Here is an 18,595-nt window from a genome sequence, read left to right as displayed (position 1 = left end):
AGAACCTTGATTCAAACTGCAACAAACAAAGTTTTGCAATTTTGCTTGGCTTAAAAAATAAACACAAAAATCATTGAAAAGTCAGCACTGAGCAATCAACCGATAAATGGCACGTAGAAATTAAACCGTTAGCCACAGAAGGTAGCTATATAATGCTAAACAGTAGTTTTTAAAATCTTGATTAGTACAAGAGATATGGGTAATTTAGTTGTTGGGTCATTTGTGTACCTATAAAGTCCCATTTTTGCCTTGAAGGGTTAATGATGGAACTTTATATCAAATAACGAATTAATCTTCAAGTAAGTAGCTATATAATGCAAAAAATAGCTTAACAAATCTTGGTTGATTCAAGAGATATAGGCTAATTTAATAGGTGGGTCAATTGTGTACAGATAAACTTCCGTTTTGCCCTGAAGGGTTAACGGTAGAAATTTATGTCTATTTGAGTGTTAAACTACAGACGAAGACCTTCCAAAAACAAAAAATTTGCCATTGGCCTTGGTTCAAGAGATATACACAAGTTATCGGTAAAGGGATTAACCAGCTTAGCACCTTAACCGTTAATGATAATTAGGTAATTTCTTTCGGCGTGACAGTTTTTAAATTCAATAAATTACAAGACATTTTTTTTCATTTTGTTCTTTATTTTGGTTATCTTTTACAAATATGTATTTAGATGTCATATACAATATAAATTAAGGAAAAAAACAACAGTTAACTATGTACTGAATACATATATATTATGGTTAATAAGAATAATCATTAGTTAATATACAATACCACAATAATAATAATGCCATTTTCAATGTTGCATAATCTCTATTACTTACATTACAGTTTTTGTTTACCATTTTACACAACAAGAAAATATTCTTCTTTCCCATCTTTGGCTTATGCTCTAATATATGAGTAGATACATACATAAATATAATTTAAATTTTGTGTATTTTATTTTTATTTTTTACATTGAAACTTAAAATGCTAAAATGTATTTTAACATAATTTTCTTGTTGTAAATTTGCATTTTATCTAAAAGTTTTAAGATTAGTTGAATTAGTCTATAATAATAGTATTTTAGATAATTTTTGTTTCTGCAGCTGAATAGTTGTTGTAGCACATTCGTGTGTTTTGTTTTTATTTTCGACGACATTTTGAGTGCATTGTCGCCGACTTTATTGTTCTATTGCATATTTTGGCCTTCTGTGGTTGGGGGTTTTGGATGCGAAAAAAAACTTGGCGCGAAGTGTTTGCAAGTTTTTGAGTTTAACTTGCTACGAACTCTGCGTTCCAAACTCGTTAGGTATTTGTAGTGCACTATCATATAACTAAGTTTGCGTTTACCATTGTAATCTCGTCATTTCGTACAAAGTAGTTTTTCCACATCCTTCTGTCTATTTTGTGTTGTTTTGTATTTGGCTGTTAAAATCTGTAAGTCTGTTCGTGTCTTATCTCTTAGACAGTTGGGTGTATTGGTTAGCAGCAGACATAATCAATTCATAATTTTTAGTGTATTGTTTCTCCTTATACTTCTATATATGCTTAAACCATTAAAAGGTCCTTATTTGCCATTCTCTCTGATTCTCGCTCTTTCACTTTTGCATCATGTCGTTTTTTATCTTCGCCTTTGTTTTGACTTACTAAGTCCAGCACTGTGCTATAACCTTAATTGCCCTCCGGTTTGGGTATGTTCGTGTCGTACGCGCGTATAACGACCGATTGGGGAACAGCACCACCTTCTTCTTGGGAGAATGCGTAACCGTCTGTATGGAAATTTTTGAAAAGAAATAAATTTAAAGATCAGCGTTGTTTTTATGAAATTAAAATTTTGAGGCAACGATTCCAAAGAACTTTTTTATAAACGTTTTCATTTTACATAGAACTGCCCGCTATTAAATAAAATTAAAAAAAAAAACAATCAAAAGATATATCAACAGCTAGTGGCGTATCATCCTATCACGGCTGCCGTTTCGAAAACGCCCTAACCCAGCAAACTTTTGTAAAAGGTCTTATCTCAGACTTTATGCAGGTAAAGCCCTAGATACGTAGCATCTTCACCAAACTCAAACTTCGTGTTTGCGAGTTTGGACCGACTGCTAAAGCACGTCAAAAACAACCATAAACATTTCGATAGACGCTTTGTTTAGGTTACGCGCGAGGTTGAACTGGCCCCGGTCAATGAAGACCTCACGTAAACTGAATGTGTCCATAGTGTTACCAGAATTTGTTTGACGATCAAACGGAAGAGCTCCAATCAGGTGCCAGAGCATATGTTATAGAATAACTCCGTCCTCTTGGCAAATACTAGCAGTTTTCTAGGACCCAGCTTAATTGCTGCCTCGGGAACTGGCAACTATGCCGCCCCTAATAGCTGGAGCCTTGACCTGGCGAGACGCTTTGTTTAACCCTCATTGTATCAATAATCCAAAAGCGTTCCATAAAACAGCTGGTTAACATGGAGGTTGGCTTTAGTAGAAATATAGCATTACAATTTGTTTCAAAAATTCCTTATCTTTGCATAAATTGAATAAGTTTTGAACTAATGGCGTTTTCTTTTCTGCATAAAATGTTAACCTTGGGTTGCACTCTTAAATTCTAGGACATCGCGAGCTATGCAAAACGGATGTGTTTGTAGGTAACGATAACCATATATTGTCACTCAGTGGAAAATATTTTGTTAAAAGAACTCACAAACTCACGAGAGAGCTCAGAAGAATCAAGGCGGCGTCGTTATTTTCAGAAAAGAAAACAATAGGGGTTTTATGAAGCTAATTCTTAGATAGAACGTTCTCGTTTTTGAAAAAAAAATATTTTAAGATATATTTTTAGATAGGATGTTTGTGAACTGCCAGCTGTATTAGAGTGGTATTTCACGCAGCTGTCGATATAAATTACTCATTTTTCGTAGTAGCCTTGATCAAGCTTCAAAGCTTCACTAGATCAACTTAAATTCTTTGGAGTCGCATATTTAATATAAAAAATATTTGTATATTATAGTGTTGTGCATTTAATGCTGGATAATGATTAAAGCTGTATGATAGTATAGCGTTACATAAGACAATGTAGATCTATCCTAAATTGTATGCATTTTGCGATAATTTATATGATATGGTATATGACTTTTGTAAAAGAGTAATTAATTTTTTTTATAGTTAAATATCAAAACTTGGCTTGGCTAGAGCTGGATATATGGCCAAATCCAGCAAACCTTTGAAAAAAAAATAACAGTCCGATGAAAAATATGAGAAATAAATTTAAGACAGTTTTTATAGATATCCGAAAACCTGTTTCGAAGATATCGGTAAAGATACACATATAACCGGTAAACCATTAAATATATTTAGGCCTATAATATGGACATCGAAAAAAGGTCATATTGCGAGCTTTAACATATTGTATTATATTTCTGTTAGAGGAGACGGCCGATATATCAGCTAGGGTACACAATAACAAAAAATTTGAATATTTAAACAAAAATTTGAATTTTTCTAATTATTATGGCAAGTTTATCTTTTATCCATTACCTTTAAATAAAATAAAAACGTCTGCCAATTTTAATATTTCTCGAAAAAGCGGCATATTTTCCACTTAAATCAGTGTCAGTAACGATTTTTACTACATCCTCCGAAGTGAGGCTGTGGTTACTAACATAAAAGCGAACAAAAACATTGCAATGGAAAATTTGTTTTAATAACGTTAACTAAATTTTTTAAATTTTTTTTTTTATATTTTATAAACAAACTTCTACGAATTTTGTAACAGAAACTATGAAAACTAATCTCGAAAACGTTTGCGAAAAATCACGAAAATTGCGAACTTTTTATTTAGAGTTCTCTGCATTTTTTGACTTTTGTAGCCCAATAAATTTTAGTCTCTCAAAGTGCAAGTTTTAGATCTCTCAGAACTCGCGTTGATTTATGGCAATTTTTATTTTTGTCGAAGGATTTTTCAGATTTTCTTTTTTAAACTAAACTTGATTGAGCTGCAAAACTGCATACCCAAAAAATTCAGCGAACTTCAAATAAAAAGTTAGAAATTTTCGTAAAACTTTATCGATTTTTCGACTTTTTTTGAGAACGTTTCTGAGATCGGTTGGTATAGAAAATTCATAGACAATAATTTAAATGGCGAAATTTTATAAAAATTGCCACTGCAATTTTTCTGCATTGAAACGACTTTCCATCTCTACATAGAAAATCGGGTTGACGACTTTCCTTCTAATTTATAATTCATTATTAAACTAATCAAATAAACATTAGTTGATGCATTTTGTTCATAAATCGTTTGGGAGTTCCCGCATACATGACAATCCATAAGTTTATAAATGAGTTGAAAACTACAAAGTTACTAAGTACATGTGATACAATGACATACACTTCATAAGGGATACTAAAATTAATAAATGTATAATTTATCAGAAAATAATTAGAAAACCAATCACTTTCAATTAGTTAAACAAACAACTGGGCGATATCAAAGGCTGCAGCAATGACGAAAACAAAAAGGAATTAGAAAATGTGTACATTGGAATGGGTCGATTTATTAACCGATAGCGCGCCATCAATTTTTCGATAGGATTTGGGCTCAAGAAAAAAACTTTCCCCGAAACACAAAAAATATTGTTTTTTTTTCAAAAAACTGTTATCTCCAACGTTTTTACAACAGTTTTTTTTTAATTTTTTTTTTTTTGGGATTTGGGGAATGTTTTGGTCGAAAAATTTACCCTTTCCCCATTTTTTTTCGCAGGCTCGAAAATTATTTATTTGAGTTTGCGTAGTGGAACTTTTTTTCCTGAGCCCAAATCCTATCGAAAAATCGATGGCGCGATATCGATTAACTTTCATCCATACAAATCGACCCATGTTAGTGTACATACTCGTATGTCGATATGTACTTAGTACATATGTTTAACCCCTCAATTTTGCTCTTTGCTTGGATAAATTATAATTGAGGGCTCAGAACCAAAAGGATCTAAGTGACATTTTTTTAAAAATTGAGTTATAGCCATATTTGTATATTTAATATAGTGTATATTTGTTGACAATGCGATCAAAGCCATTTTGGACATTTTAGTGCCATATATTTGCCAGGCCAAAAACGTACCAAATTTTATTGCATTAATGATTGGAGCCAAAAGGAAATTGTTGCAATAAAATTTCGAACATTGATTGCTCGGCCAAAATAACATGCCGAATTTTTTCATGTATGCAGTTTTGTAGCCCGTGTAATTTTAGTATAACAAAGTGCTAAACTTAAATTCGTAGGAATTCTCGCTGATTTGAAAGAGGTGATGAAGCCCACGGCACTCTTTTATCTGATTACGATAATTAGACACACGGTGGTTCACAGCCCAAATCGTCCACCATGAAAAATGCAAATTTCAACAAGAACTACTTTTTTTGACAAGATAGAATGGTTTATAAACAAAATATTATGATAGTGATAAAGTTTTGCAAAATTACACGAATTTGTTGCTGAAAATCGCCACAAAGTTTTGGTGTCCTGTAAAAAGGGTCGGCCTATAAAACCTATTTAAATTATCCCTTTTTATGTTCCTTTCCGGATTTGCTCTAATATCTATTTAATTATCGTAATTAAAGAAAAATTTAAAGATTTCTTGTATAAATTAGTCTTTAGGCATATCTGGGTTAAAAATAGCGAAATTTTTGCTGAACTGCAACTGTACGTTGTATATTTTCTGTAAATACTTAACATAATATCACTGTGCTTAATGTATGCCAAATTCGCGAAAATTTACCGAATTTTCAACTTTTTTCTCAAGATTTTTAGAACTCCTTTGAGTAAGCAGTTTTTAAGGCAGTAAGTAAGTTAATCTTAGTTTTGTAAAAAATTTCCCTAATTTCTGGCAATTTTTTTCTTGAGTTATACCCCATAGGAATTTTTTAACGTAATTTTTTTTATATGGAAAAAAGCCCTTATCCACGTAAGAAAAAAAAATTGCCAAAAATCAGCGAGACTTCCTACGAACTTAAGTTTAGCAGTTTATTATACTAAAATTAAACGGGCTACAAGACTGCATACTTGAAAAAATTCGACATGTTCTTTTGGCCGAGCAATCAACGTTCGAAATTTTATTGCAATAATTTTTGGAAATTTTTGCAATAATTTTTAGAAATTTACAGTTATTTTCCATCTGCAGTAAACATCCTTTGAATTAGTTGACTAACCTGCATTCATTTAGACAGGAATCATTTCAAACGCATTTACCCAGAATTTACAATAAGTAATTTACTTTAACCTTAATTATGTCAATTCAACGTCGATGTTACTTAGATCCATTTGGTTCTAAGCCCTTCAATTATAATTTAACTTATTCAAAGTAAAGGTAAAAGACATCTGCAAGTGCATTTAAGCTGGCGCAGAACACCTAGTTGAAGTAATTCTTCGAAATATTTACGGTTTGTTTTGAAAATTTGTATTGAATTGAACAATGAAATTTGATTGCTATCGAATATAAGCTGAGCTCGAAAACTCGGTTCTACCGAAATTTACTTGTTGTTGTTGTTGTATTGACGACGAAGACACTCCCCGAAGGGGGAGGAACTTTGGGTATCCAGAAGGTCGCCTACTAAATATATGTATTATTCATTCATTTTTGTAACTGGATTCCCCTGGCGTAGGTTGAAAGCTTCAGCTATAACGCTTTGTATTGCGTTTATAAATCCCTTGATGGTGCCTAGCCGTACTTTTCATAATAGGAAAAGCACAGTGGTCCACTTTACTGCAAGAAGAAACATTGGACAGCACTCTATAGAACTTGAGTGAAACGCCTTTAGACTTAACTGAGAACTCCTGAACGAATAAAGCAAATTTGTAGAGTCGAACTAGCCAAGTTGTTTATTCTTTAATTGAATATATATATATATATGTAGGGGCATTCCTCGCCAACTTATCCTACCAATAGATTTTGCATTATCCATTTTGGTTGAAATTGTGGCATTTTTCCAAATTACAAAAAATTAAATTAAAAATTTCAAAATTATTTTTCTAAATAACCAGAACTTGTTGAAAATTGCACGACTTGATTCTGTTTTACACGCGTATATTAGCTTCATTTGTATGTATGTATGCATTCAACTCACAAAAAAATTAAAAAAAATGTTACCTTTGCGCACCGGTACTTGTATTTTGAGGTGGTACAGATATGTATGCGTGTAATTGGTTGGTTTTTCTTCAAACAAAGTGCTTATCTGACTTAAGTCTTTTTTTTTATGTATTTTGTGGTTAATTTACGAATGTCTCATTTTTAAATGAATTATGAGTTTGATTGTATCCTTCACCTCAAGCAGACAATTTTTTGGGTAGTATTTTTCTGAATCTATGATTTTGGAAGATTGTTATCTTTTTAAGGTTTTATAAAAAACACTGAAGTATGTTGGATTCAAACAATCCTTAAATCCATGTTTGACATTTTTGAAACTAAGGAGCGAATTAGGTGTAACGCAACGAGACTAATTTTAAAAAATTGCGCTGCAGGTTCACAATGTGGACAAGGCATAGCCCTTGTATTTATACGGTATGGATTACATACAAAATGTATTCAAGATAGTTTTATTATAGAGAAATTTTCATTATGATATCCCAACCACGAGCAAAGGCCCCGAGGCATGAAACGTGTTTTTCGCGATTACGTTTCATAAAATGAATTAATATTGAATGGCCCCCTTTATAAGAATTTTTTTATTTCTACTTATTTCTACAAGTGTTGTACTTGTTATCTTTATTATACAAAATAGACAAGACAACCACCCATATGATGACCTTCCTATTCACTAACTTCTTCATGAAATATGGAAGTATATATGATCCTATTCTTCATAGTAACAAATAGTGAATGTGCTTATGTATTTATGTAAAATAAATTCTTTTCACACAATTAATTTTCTGTGCCATTCTTCGTTGACACACTGTACTTCTATATACCAACAGCTCATTCTTTATATGTCTTATTGTCATATTCTAACATAGGTTTTAGTAAATTTATACTCACGCAACAATTCCAGTTCCGTTTCAACTCTGGTATTGGCACGACGCGTAAAAACGCTACGCAGCAACCTCGCAGTTTCGCCAAGTCTGTTGCGATTATTTGTATTTATATTTTTTCAAGTGTTGTGGTTTTGTTTTTTTTTTTTTTTTTTTTCAAAATTGTTGTTCAAGCAAAGAAGTGTAGTTCATTGTTGTTGATTTTTTAATGGGGGAAAAATACGTTGAAGGAAAAAATTTTATGCAATTTATGTCAAAGGATTGTTAGTAGAGTAAAGGGATTTGTTAAAACTATTTTTTATATTTGTCTTTGTTGTTTCATGTTGGTTGATTTCACTTTTCCAAAAACTTATGGCTATATTAATTTTAATTTTGAATTGTCAGCTTATTAAAATAAGCAAAAATTATGCCCCTAATACCGTTTACAACTCAACTCTGGTTGGGTAGAAATTTCGCTATTTGGTATCACAGATTACAACTCAACCTGTCAAAAAAAAATGTCGGTTGGGTTTGTTAGTCTAACAACTTTTTGTGGCATTACCGTTTACAACCTTGTGTTGGTGTAGTTTTCAAAGACGTCAGAATCTTACAACTGATTACTAGCAGTTGTCTCATACAATTTTGCAGTTGTTTCGAGAAAACGTAACGTTTTACAAGACGGTTACCCACTTAATTTTTAACAAAAATTTTCAAAGTTGGCATCAAAAGACACGTTTCGACCTCCGATCTAAGAATCCGAAAACAAAAATTAAAAATTTAATTTCTGTCATATCATTTTGGTTCAAATTTGCATGTGGTTGTTGTATTTTGCCAGATGTTTTGTACACACTAATATAGAAAGATGTTGGACCCACCCAGGGTTATTTTTACAAATCGCGGCCAAAGGCCGCCAACGCAGAAAGATGTTCTGTGCAAAAAAACTGTGGATCGGGCCTCATATTTCGAACCCTCTCTGGGCCATTTTGTGGGTTTTTGTAAATATTTTTCGACAGAAATAAAATTTTTAATTTCCGCTTTCTAATCTTAAAAACGGAGATCGGTGTACGGTCTCATAAAACGTAACCAAAAAAAAAAAACAAAAAATTGAAAGGCGGCAATTAAACCTTTTTTAATCAAACAATAATCTACAATTTTGTACACATTTATAGAAAAAACTTATTTTAAACGAAGGATTACATTGAATAACTTTTTGACTTTATGGAGCGACATTCCGAAGTTGGACGAGGCTGGCCGCAGTTCGGATGCAGCCAAAAGAGGTGAAATTTTGCGAATGTGAGTCCCATTGATACTAATCACTACTCCTGGGAATCTTGTTTTAGTATAAAATACAATTTTTGCTGTTTGGGTTTTAATCCACTTCGCACAAATATGCTCTTCAATAATATCTAAAACCAGTCCAACACCAAAATCATTTCCACAGCATATGTGATAGCTGCCGTCAGCAAGGAATCGAAGTGTGGCGCATTATTTTAAAATAGGGGTAAAGCCTTCCCTCGAACGCGTATGCGGAAATGGTCTTTAATTTTGTTTAGTAATGAGCAAAATGCTTCCTTTCAAATCTGCAAAAATAACTTCATTTGAAGCTCATCATTTGTCACTTAAACATTTTCTTACTTGGTGCTTCCTAGTTCCGAGGGATTGGAATGATCACGCGAATGTTTTTCGTATTCGCGACATATCAATCACCAACAGTTTCGCCATTATAAAATAGATTTTATATAATATCCGTTTTGCTTTTAATAACAAAATCACTTTTGCAAATGCTTAAATTTCCGCCACAAATTGATCAGCTGTTCATTTATCTGTCAAATCATCACTTTCTGAAGTTGGTAACTCAATTCAACTTCAACTGAAATAAGTTGTAATTCGTAATACCAAACAGGAGTTGAGTTGCCTTAAAGTTGAGTTGTTTTAATTACAACCCAACTAAGTTGAGTTGTACACGGCAATAGGGGCATTAATTAAAAGAGGACCGTGAATGCGCGCAAGATTAAAAACTGCAATTGAATGGGGAATTCCAGGCTGACAGCGTAAAATTTAAATGAGTCAACAACGCTCAAATTTATTACTAATAAAAAAACTTAAAAAAGACTTTTTTTTATATTTCCTTTTAAATTTCAATGCTGAAATAAATCTACTCTCTTTCAAGATTTTCTAAATTTTCACTAAAAAAGAAGGCTTAAAAACTTCGATTTTTTCTATTTTGCTTTTATAAAACGTGTAAGCGCAAATATTTCATAAAACTAACTCAACAACTTAGAATTATTATTATTGTTTTTTAATTCTACTGAATACTTTACTACGCAATTTTGCTTTATAGGAAACGTTTTCTGTTTGTTTTCTATGCAATTTAAATTCTAAGCAAAATATATACATTTTTTTAATTTTAAATACATTAACTAGGTGTTAGTAGAGGAAAATTAAATGAGCTATCCAATTATGATACGTAAATATTTTTTTAGACCACTGAGGCATGCAAGGTGTTTTTTTAAATAAATATAAAGAATAAAGGTTGCTCATGCAATTTCATTGTGACTTAGTGAAAAAGAGAGGACTGATATTATATATAAAGTTAGTGTTATTGTAGAGAGGGCTGCGCAGCTGCTTGAGAAGATACTCTTTGATACGTTTAAAATTTGTAGTTTGTTGCCTGAGTGTTTTTTTTTTTCAGTTGCATTCCCATAGAAATTCGCGATTATTATAAAAAATTAAAAATAAATACTTGAGGCGATTTAGGCCAAGTTTCTATTATATTTTGCGTTGTGCTTATCTTAATTTTTCTTATAAATTTGCGGGACGGGACCTACATGTTTTTTGCCGACTGTGAAGGGCAGTTGCATTTTCACTGAGAAGCTTTTCAAGGCAGCGGTACATTCGGATTGGTTTTCAAATCAGTTCCGAGGGTCGACCACGCTTAGAACAACCTTTCTTAAAATTTTTGATGTAACTTTGGCTTGGGCTTGTACCTAGGACCTCCGGTTTGGTAGGCGGACCTCGTTACCACCACTATATAAATATATAGCTAGTCTACGTATGGACATATAACGAAAAAAAAAAAATTGTTTACATTTGTAGATCGTTTTACAAATTAGCTTCCTCATTAAGAATAATTTCGCCCTCTTTTTAAAAATCCCATTAGAGGAGCATTTTGTACGGTTAAATTATTTGGTACTTGTATGAATGTTACTATGTACTTATACCAGAGTTTTTATGGAAGTTAGTACTAATATGAAACTTTATACTTCGTACTTTCATAAAACTTTTTAATTTATATAAACCGCGTACTTTGTTCTTCTATGCAAGTTAGTACTTATATGAAACTTTGTACTTTGTAATTATATGGAACTTTTAACTTATATGAAACCTGGAACTTTGTACTTGTATGGAACTTATAACTTATTTTAACTTTGTTCTTGTATGCAAGTTAGTACTTAAGTGAAACTTTGTACTTTGTACTTGTATGAAACTTTTTACTTAAATGAAGCTTTGAACTCTGTTCTTGAATGCAAGTTACTACTATTATGAAACTTTGTACTTTGTACTTGCATGGAAGCTACATAGTACTTATGAAACTTAAAATTGTATACCAGCATGGAGTTACATGAGACTTTGAACTGTATTCTCCTATAAAAGTTTGTACTTATAAGAAACTTTGTACTTAATCCTAAATGAAACTTTATTTTGCAAGGCAACACAGCTTAAAAAATTTAGTTTCCCGCCTTGAAATATGCAAAGGTAAAGCGAAATGCGCATGAGGCCAATCTAGACATTTCAAATTACTCATTCGGAAGTAGGCATTTAAGGCCATTGGTAAGGTAGTATAATTTTATGATTTTTAAAATTTCAAATAAAAGAGAAATTTTTTCGAATTTTTTCTATGCGTCAGTTAAAACATCTTTTACATATGTCGATTTTTTCAGATTCAATCACCAATTGCATTCTAATCGTTAATCGTCAAAAAATCGGTCAGAAAATCGATGCTTGTAAAGTGTTCTTAATCCCTTTAGCGGAAAAGATTTACAATAAAACGAGATATAAATATGGTTAGATGGCAACACGTCTTGCCTCTCTCTGCGCTTTATCTTAACCCTTAGATTTTTTTCTCATACGGTTTCGACGGGGCTGAATTCCCTAATACCCTGTGCAAAGATCTTCACACATCAAAAAAATATTTTTATAAACTACCTTTATAAAATTGTGTGCACATTATTAATCTAAATAAGTGTGTCATATCTAAATTCAAATAGATTTGAAATAAATTAGCAAATACTGATAACCTTTAGATATTATAATTACTTTATACCACTACAAATATTGAGAGCAATTTATGGTACACAACTAAAACCCAAAGGAGTTGTTCTAATCTACGGTAATAATCAACTTTATTGGTTCTATTACTCTATTTTTTTACACTTTTATATGCTAGAAACATATACGTGGGTCCTCAAATGATTTTGTAAGTGTATTATTGTACCTGTATTGTTTTGTTTTTGAAGTGTTTAGTACTAGTGTGAGGCGAAAAGCATTTTTATGTACCAGAATTTCAAAGATATGCCTTTATTAATACTAAATGCTCCCTTGTGTCTATAATGAACATACCTCCGTTTTATAGTAAGCATATTTGAAAACATGTTTGAAGTCAGATGAGTGAATATGCATAAAGCGATTTATGAATTTGCGATAAATTACTGCGATTATAGCGCATTTGATTAGTGTTTTGGTATATAGAAATGCCGATTTCGATCTCTACTCAAAGGATTGTATGAGTGCTGCATTCAAATGCGTGACAAGTTGCTGTTTGGTAGTTTTTTAGAAACTAAAATTGTTGTTGTTGTTGTTGTTGTTGTAGCGATAAGGTTGCTCCCCGAAGGCTTTGGGGAGTGTTATCGATGTGATGGTCCTTTGCCGGATACAGATCCGGTACGCTCCGGTAACAAAGCACCATTAAGGTGCTAGCCCGACCATCTTGGGAACGATTTATATGACCACGTTAAACCTTCAGGCCATCCCTCCCTCCCCACCCCCAACTTCCATGAGGAGCTTGGGGTCGCCAGAGCCTCGCCTGTTAGTGAAATAGGATTTGCCGCGGATGGGTGAGGCTGACAATGGGGTTTGGAAAAGCTATATATTGCGCTGGCAACCTGAAAGGTTGCACTACACAACCCCTTGAATCTGGTATTTTAGTCGCCTCTTACGACAGGCATACCTACCGCGGGTATATTCTGACCCCTCAACCCGTTGGGGAAAACTAAAATTGTCATATATGTATGTATCTGTGTACATTGACGTAAATATAGCTATCTGCATTTGTGCGTTTTCTTTGTACTTTGCAGCAGTGATGACCGTTATACATCGATGATGTATTAAAAACATCGATCGGGTACTTTTTTGAGCTGAGTAGTTTTTAAGAACCGTGTATTCGTTGGAGCACGTATTTCTTAAAAGCGGGTCAACTGAATACTTTTTTAGAACCGGGTACTTTTTGGGAACTGGGTACTTTTTCAAAACCGGGTAACTTTTCGAACTGCATAGTTTTTTAGAACCGGATACTTGGAACAAGTATTTTTTAAAGCGGGTAAACTGGATACTATTTTAGAACCGGATACTTTTTGGGCACTGCGTACTTTTTCAGAACTGAGTACCTTTTTGAACCGCATAGTTTCCTGGTCCTTTTTTCAAACCGTGTAAATTTTTTGGAACTCAGTCCCTTTATAAGCGGGTGGGGACTGGGTACTTTTTCATAGCGGGGTTTTTTAAGAAGTGGGTACTTTTTCAGAACCGGGTACCTTTTTTAAAATCGGGTACATTTATGAACCGGATAATTTTTTTCGAACCAAGGCGTTTTGAAGCGGGCAAACCGGGTACTATTTAACAGCTGCGTACTTTTTCAAACCGGGATCTTTTTTGAAATTGTTAACTTTTTCAAAACCTGGTAACTTTTTTCAATTGTTTACTTTGTTAGAAAAGGGTACTTTTAAGCATCGGCCACTTTTTAAAACCGGTGCTTTTTTGAATGAGATAACTTTTTTGGAACCGGAAACTTTTTAGTAGCTGGTGAGCTGGATACCTTTTAAGATCTGGTTACTTATTCAAAACCGAGCACTTTGTTTTTAAACAGGGTACCTTTTTAAAGCGTTAAATTTTTTCAGAACCGGTTACATTTTTGAACCGTATACTTTTTAAAACCGCATAGTTTTTAAGAACCGGATGCTTACTCAGAATCGGGTCTATTGCAGGCAGACTACCTAGCCAAGTGGGGTGGTACAGCAGCATCTTATGGTTGAGAACCCTTCTGTGGACTTATAAAGCACACACTAGGGAAACTACAAGTAACTGGCAAACAAATCAGTTCAGACAACACTGGATTGAATGCTTAAGTGAAAGACAGCCTAAAATGTGTATACTTCCAGCAACGCGAGTATCAGCTTAACTCATTAATCTAAGCAGAGAGGACCTACGAACCTTCACTGGGTACTATATGGAAGATTGTAGTTTTCGATATCACAGTAGTAACTTAAATATATCCGATATAAAAATCTCTCCCTTTTGTGAGTCGGAGGATAAAAGGCCGGTTCACGTTCTATGTGAATGCGTGACTCTTATAGCGTTTTGTTTTCTGAAATACATTGTTGTCTAAGTAAATGGTAAAGCCTTAATAGAGTTACTCCTACCCCAGAATATTTTCAACATTTATAGTGCATACAAAGAACATTTCAACTCACCATATTCACTCATTTTAACAGAGTATATGTGGAACTTAAGAGCGAATTGAGAGTTTCACAGAGTTGCACTGCCACACCGCCATTTTTGACAAGGTAAAAGTGTAACGCTTCTGCGTTGCGAGAAGGCAACAATTTTCACAAAAAACGAAATATCCCGGAAAGGCGTTGCCTGTTTTTTAGAATAGAACAGCAACCCTTGTGCGGCGTACAAAAAGCGTAACACTTTAGCTAGAAAATAAAACGCTATTAATCACTTCATCACATGGAGTAAAAAACTTGAAGAGTTACTTAAGTACATTAAAAGCCTTCACATACAGTCTGAAGGGTCAAGCACAATAGACGTCATAAAGGTCGTAGTGCAACGAGACTCAATAATAATAATAATCATAATGCATTGCACCAGAAAAACTATCGACGTATGTATGTCTGTATTATAAAAATGTCCATCACTATTTCACAGTAATTGCCACAGACTGTGACATTTTCATTCATACTGCCATCATTCAGTTTGTCAGTGCAATTACACTTACTGTGTAGTGATTTTTTTTTTTTTTTTCTTTTTGTTACGGTCAATATGTAAGTTAGCCTTTCACAATTTATGTCGTTTTGCTGGCACAATTTTCGCTTTGATAAATTGCACAGTTTATTTAACTTTTTTTGTTGGATTTATGCGTTTCATATGCAGCTAATTTGTAAAATGGACAATTGACATACATTTTTTTAATGTCATAAATCTTTAATATTGGAATTTCACCTATTTGTAACCAGTCTAAGGGTCGCTTTCACCATCTTCTAGACGCTAATCTATAAATTATCAAAGCTCTCGCTTTCACAATACTAACTGAAGGTTCGACTGCCAGTGAACTGTGTAAACAAAGTTCAGCTGTTTTGTTGGGTTTCGGGTATTCGCGTTTTGCTCTTAAAAATATTCGCAATTATAGATTCAACTAGGAGCTGGTTACCCTGTGTTGGTGAAAGCGAAAGAAGCTATCTGAAGTATTGCTATCCTCTAGTTTATAACTTAACTGGAGATAGTGAAAACGGCCCTTAACGCAATAGCTGATAAATGTAGCGACCACGAATTTGTAATTTTTTTTATTGAAAATTTTTTGTTGAATTAACATTTCAACAATTTTGTTTGTTTAACGCAATATGACGTGCAACTTGAGTACTTGTAAATAAGTGAAGCGCGCGCAGGTGAAGTGAAATGAGTTGTGCGTTCAAGTGTTGATAATTTTATAAATTTTTTTTTTTACTTACACCGAACTATTGATCCCAGTGCATACATTGTGCTGCAATGATGCCGAAAAAATATTTTCAATTTTTTTTTAGATTTTTTGTTTTTTTTGTATAAAAAATTAATTTCTCAAACGAAAATTTTTTGTATTTAATACGAAGAATTTGTTAAATTACCAATTGGCGCTTAATGGTTATTGTGATTTTGTTGGTTGTTATTGATAGTGTATTTTGGGTGTAAATTTTTGGGAAGTAAGGTGTTTTATGTGCAATTTGGAAGTACTTCTGAACAAAATATATCTAAGCACAAACATTCACAAAATTTTTAAAACCATAATGGGAAATTTTTAAAAATAAAAAAAAAATAAATGTTCTTGAATATATATAAAATATCAGCATAAAAAAAATCGACAATATTAAAAGTACAAACCGCATGCTTGCTTATTTAATAACAAAATATGTACATAAACTTTAATATTTTTTTTAGTGAAAAACTACGGAAACTTTGTGCAAGAAAGAAATGGAATCAGAATAACAGGTAGCATAAAAACTAAGCAAATTTTATGGAAACAGTCTTATTATATTGCAAAAAAAAGGGTACGAGTTTAAATAAGGCAATTCCATTCATATGAAAAAAAAAATAATGGTAATTGTAAATCCGAGAATTTTACTAACGAAATATTGCGGTAATTATATAAATTTAAAAAAACCTGGTTGTTAAATTTGCTACAATTCAAAAACATAGAAAAACTCGAAAAAAAGTTCAAGTATCATGCCATACATCGTAAGAAATGAAGCTTGTAAAATCAACAAATCGGAGGGCTTATTGTTCAGTTAAGGGACATTCTGTAAAATTGATCGTATTCAGAGGTGTGCAGTAGCGGATATATGGTATATTTGGTAATTGAAAAATTTCAATATCAAATACAATTACTTTTTACTGGTACGTGGTAATGAATACAACTTTTTTTCAATTCCTGATCAATTATTTCAAATACTTTAAATTTTTTCAATTATTTGCGAACATCTGGTAAGCTAAAACAGGCGGATTAATTAGGGTAATGGAACTCTGATGACTTTGACTTGCAGAAATCAGAATATAATACTTCCGTTCAATGCAATAATTAGCTTGACCTCTAAAAATTATTTTCAAAGTGGCATATTTCACTCTATTTTCTTAGTTTAAAAATACAAATTGTTTTTTAACTAAAACCCCAATTCTTGTCACTTTACAGATACGCATTAAGTAACTATTGAGAACTGAACAGCCTGAATACTATTACGTTTCCCCAGTCTGTGCCAATGCTAGCCTTTCTGAGACAGTTTCATTTTGTCCCTAATTTCGCACACAGACCGAACCCAAACTGAAAGAGAATCTCAGACGTTTATCAAGTACATATTTATTCTAAAAAATAACATGGCTACTATTTAACAAAAAAATATCTAAGTTTGTATCATGGTGTATTGTTCTTGCTATTCAACGATGAATAATTTTTTGTTTTGTTTACAAAATATTAAAAAAATTTAATTATAGAACTGTAAAAGAATTGAAAATGTGCGTCGTGGAGCTGTTCTTGATGTCTCGGTAGCGAAGGAGGTCCTTGCACTCCTGGGACTCATCAAGGATCACATCACCCAGCACTGGTTGAGCGAGGCCAACAATAGGTGGAGGCGTTTGCGGTCCTGTAGCATTTCCAAGAGCATGTGGCCATTAAATAACGAAAAACGATCTATAGCTGTCGTTAAGATGAACAGGAGGGGTATATCCAGTTGCGGTGCTCACGGGGCATTGGACAATTGGGGTACATGCAACACGGATGGGACTGGAACACAATACCTCCTGTCGCAGCTGCAAGCGTCCTGAGGCGGAGGAAACGGTTGAGCATCTATTGTGCGAATGCCCAGCACACTGTCGAAGCAGAATAAGGTCTCTTGGAAAGCCCTTTTTCGAAAGCTTCCCAGAACTCAAGGATGTTAAGCTGAGAGAGCTTCTCAAATTTATAAACTCCACGGGATGGATATAGGGGGACGGATATCCCTGAGGCGCTTGAAAATTCTTATTAGTCTTCTTACAACACCCCTTCATTGGTTAACTCACGAGTTGTGGTATTAAAACGGCGCATGAGCACTAATTGGAGTCAATTGAGACTCGCCACTCCAACCAAGGTACTTATAAGATACTTCTTAATAAATATCCGAAATTTTGAATCCGATAACCGGATAGCTGATATGGGAGGCCGAATGCCCAAGAAGGCAGTCGATCGGACTCTGTCTTTGCTTTCGTTTTTATTATTTTAAATTTTTCTAGTGCAATAACCTGACAAATTAAAAAATAATGGTTGGATAGAAGCGCTGGGTTCCTATACGTATATTATTGCTGGTACATGGGATTGCATTCCAGTAACCGGACATTCAGCCGATTAAGAATAAGCAATAACAAACCCGAAGGATATAAAAGTAGACGATCGTTTTTAAGAAATCTAAGTGAACTAAGAAACGAATTTTCAAACAAAAACGTTTTTCTGGGACCAGGCATCGAAGTGCCAAATAAATCACCCTAATAAACTGATAATCGCTTGATAGATTTAATGTTTTTTAACTTTTTTCCCCAAAACTCTACAGTACAATGACTTTTG

At 33.3% G+C, this 18,595-nt stretch overlaps 1 protein-coding gene across 3 annotated transcripts in view; it reads right to left on the bottom strand.

The window, feature by feature from the left end:
* Positions 1-623: 623 nt before the first annotated feature.
* ATP8A (ATPase phospholipid transporting 8A1) overlaps positions 624-18,595 on the bottom strand; it is a 329,156-nt gene continuing 311,184 nt past the window's right edge. Inside the window, exons 15-16 of one of the 3 annotated variants that reach the window (XM_067771379.1) lie at positions 15,984-16,015; positions 624-1,760 (exon numbers count right to left, since the gene is read on the bottom strand). In XM_067771379.1, the coding sequence (XP_067627480.1) occupies positions 1,663-1,760; positions 15,984-16,015 (130 nt within the window). In that variant the 3' untranslated portion in view covers positions 624-1,662. Of the gene's footprint in view, positions 1,761-8,008; positions 8,092-15,983; positions 16,016-18,595 lie in introns of all 3 variants that reach the window. The other 2 variants (XM_067771377.1, XM_067771380.1) reach the window with 2 other exon arrangements.

The sequence above is a fragment of the Eurosta solidaginis genome, chromosome 3 (assembly GCF_040869045.1).
Source record: "Eurosta solidaginis isolate ZX-2024a chromosome 3, ASM4086904v1, whole genome shotgun sequence".
NCBI classification, from domain to species: Eukaryota; Metazoa; Arthropoda; class Insecta; order Diptera; family Tephritidae; genus Eurosta; species Eurosta solidaginis.
The sequence above is the reverse complement of the archived record's forward strand: the minus strand, read 5'-3'. Positions and strand labels throughout refer to the sequence as shown.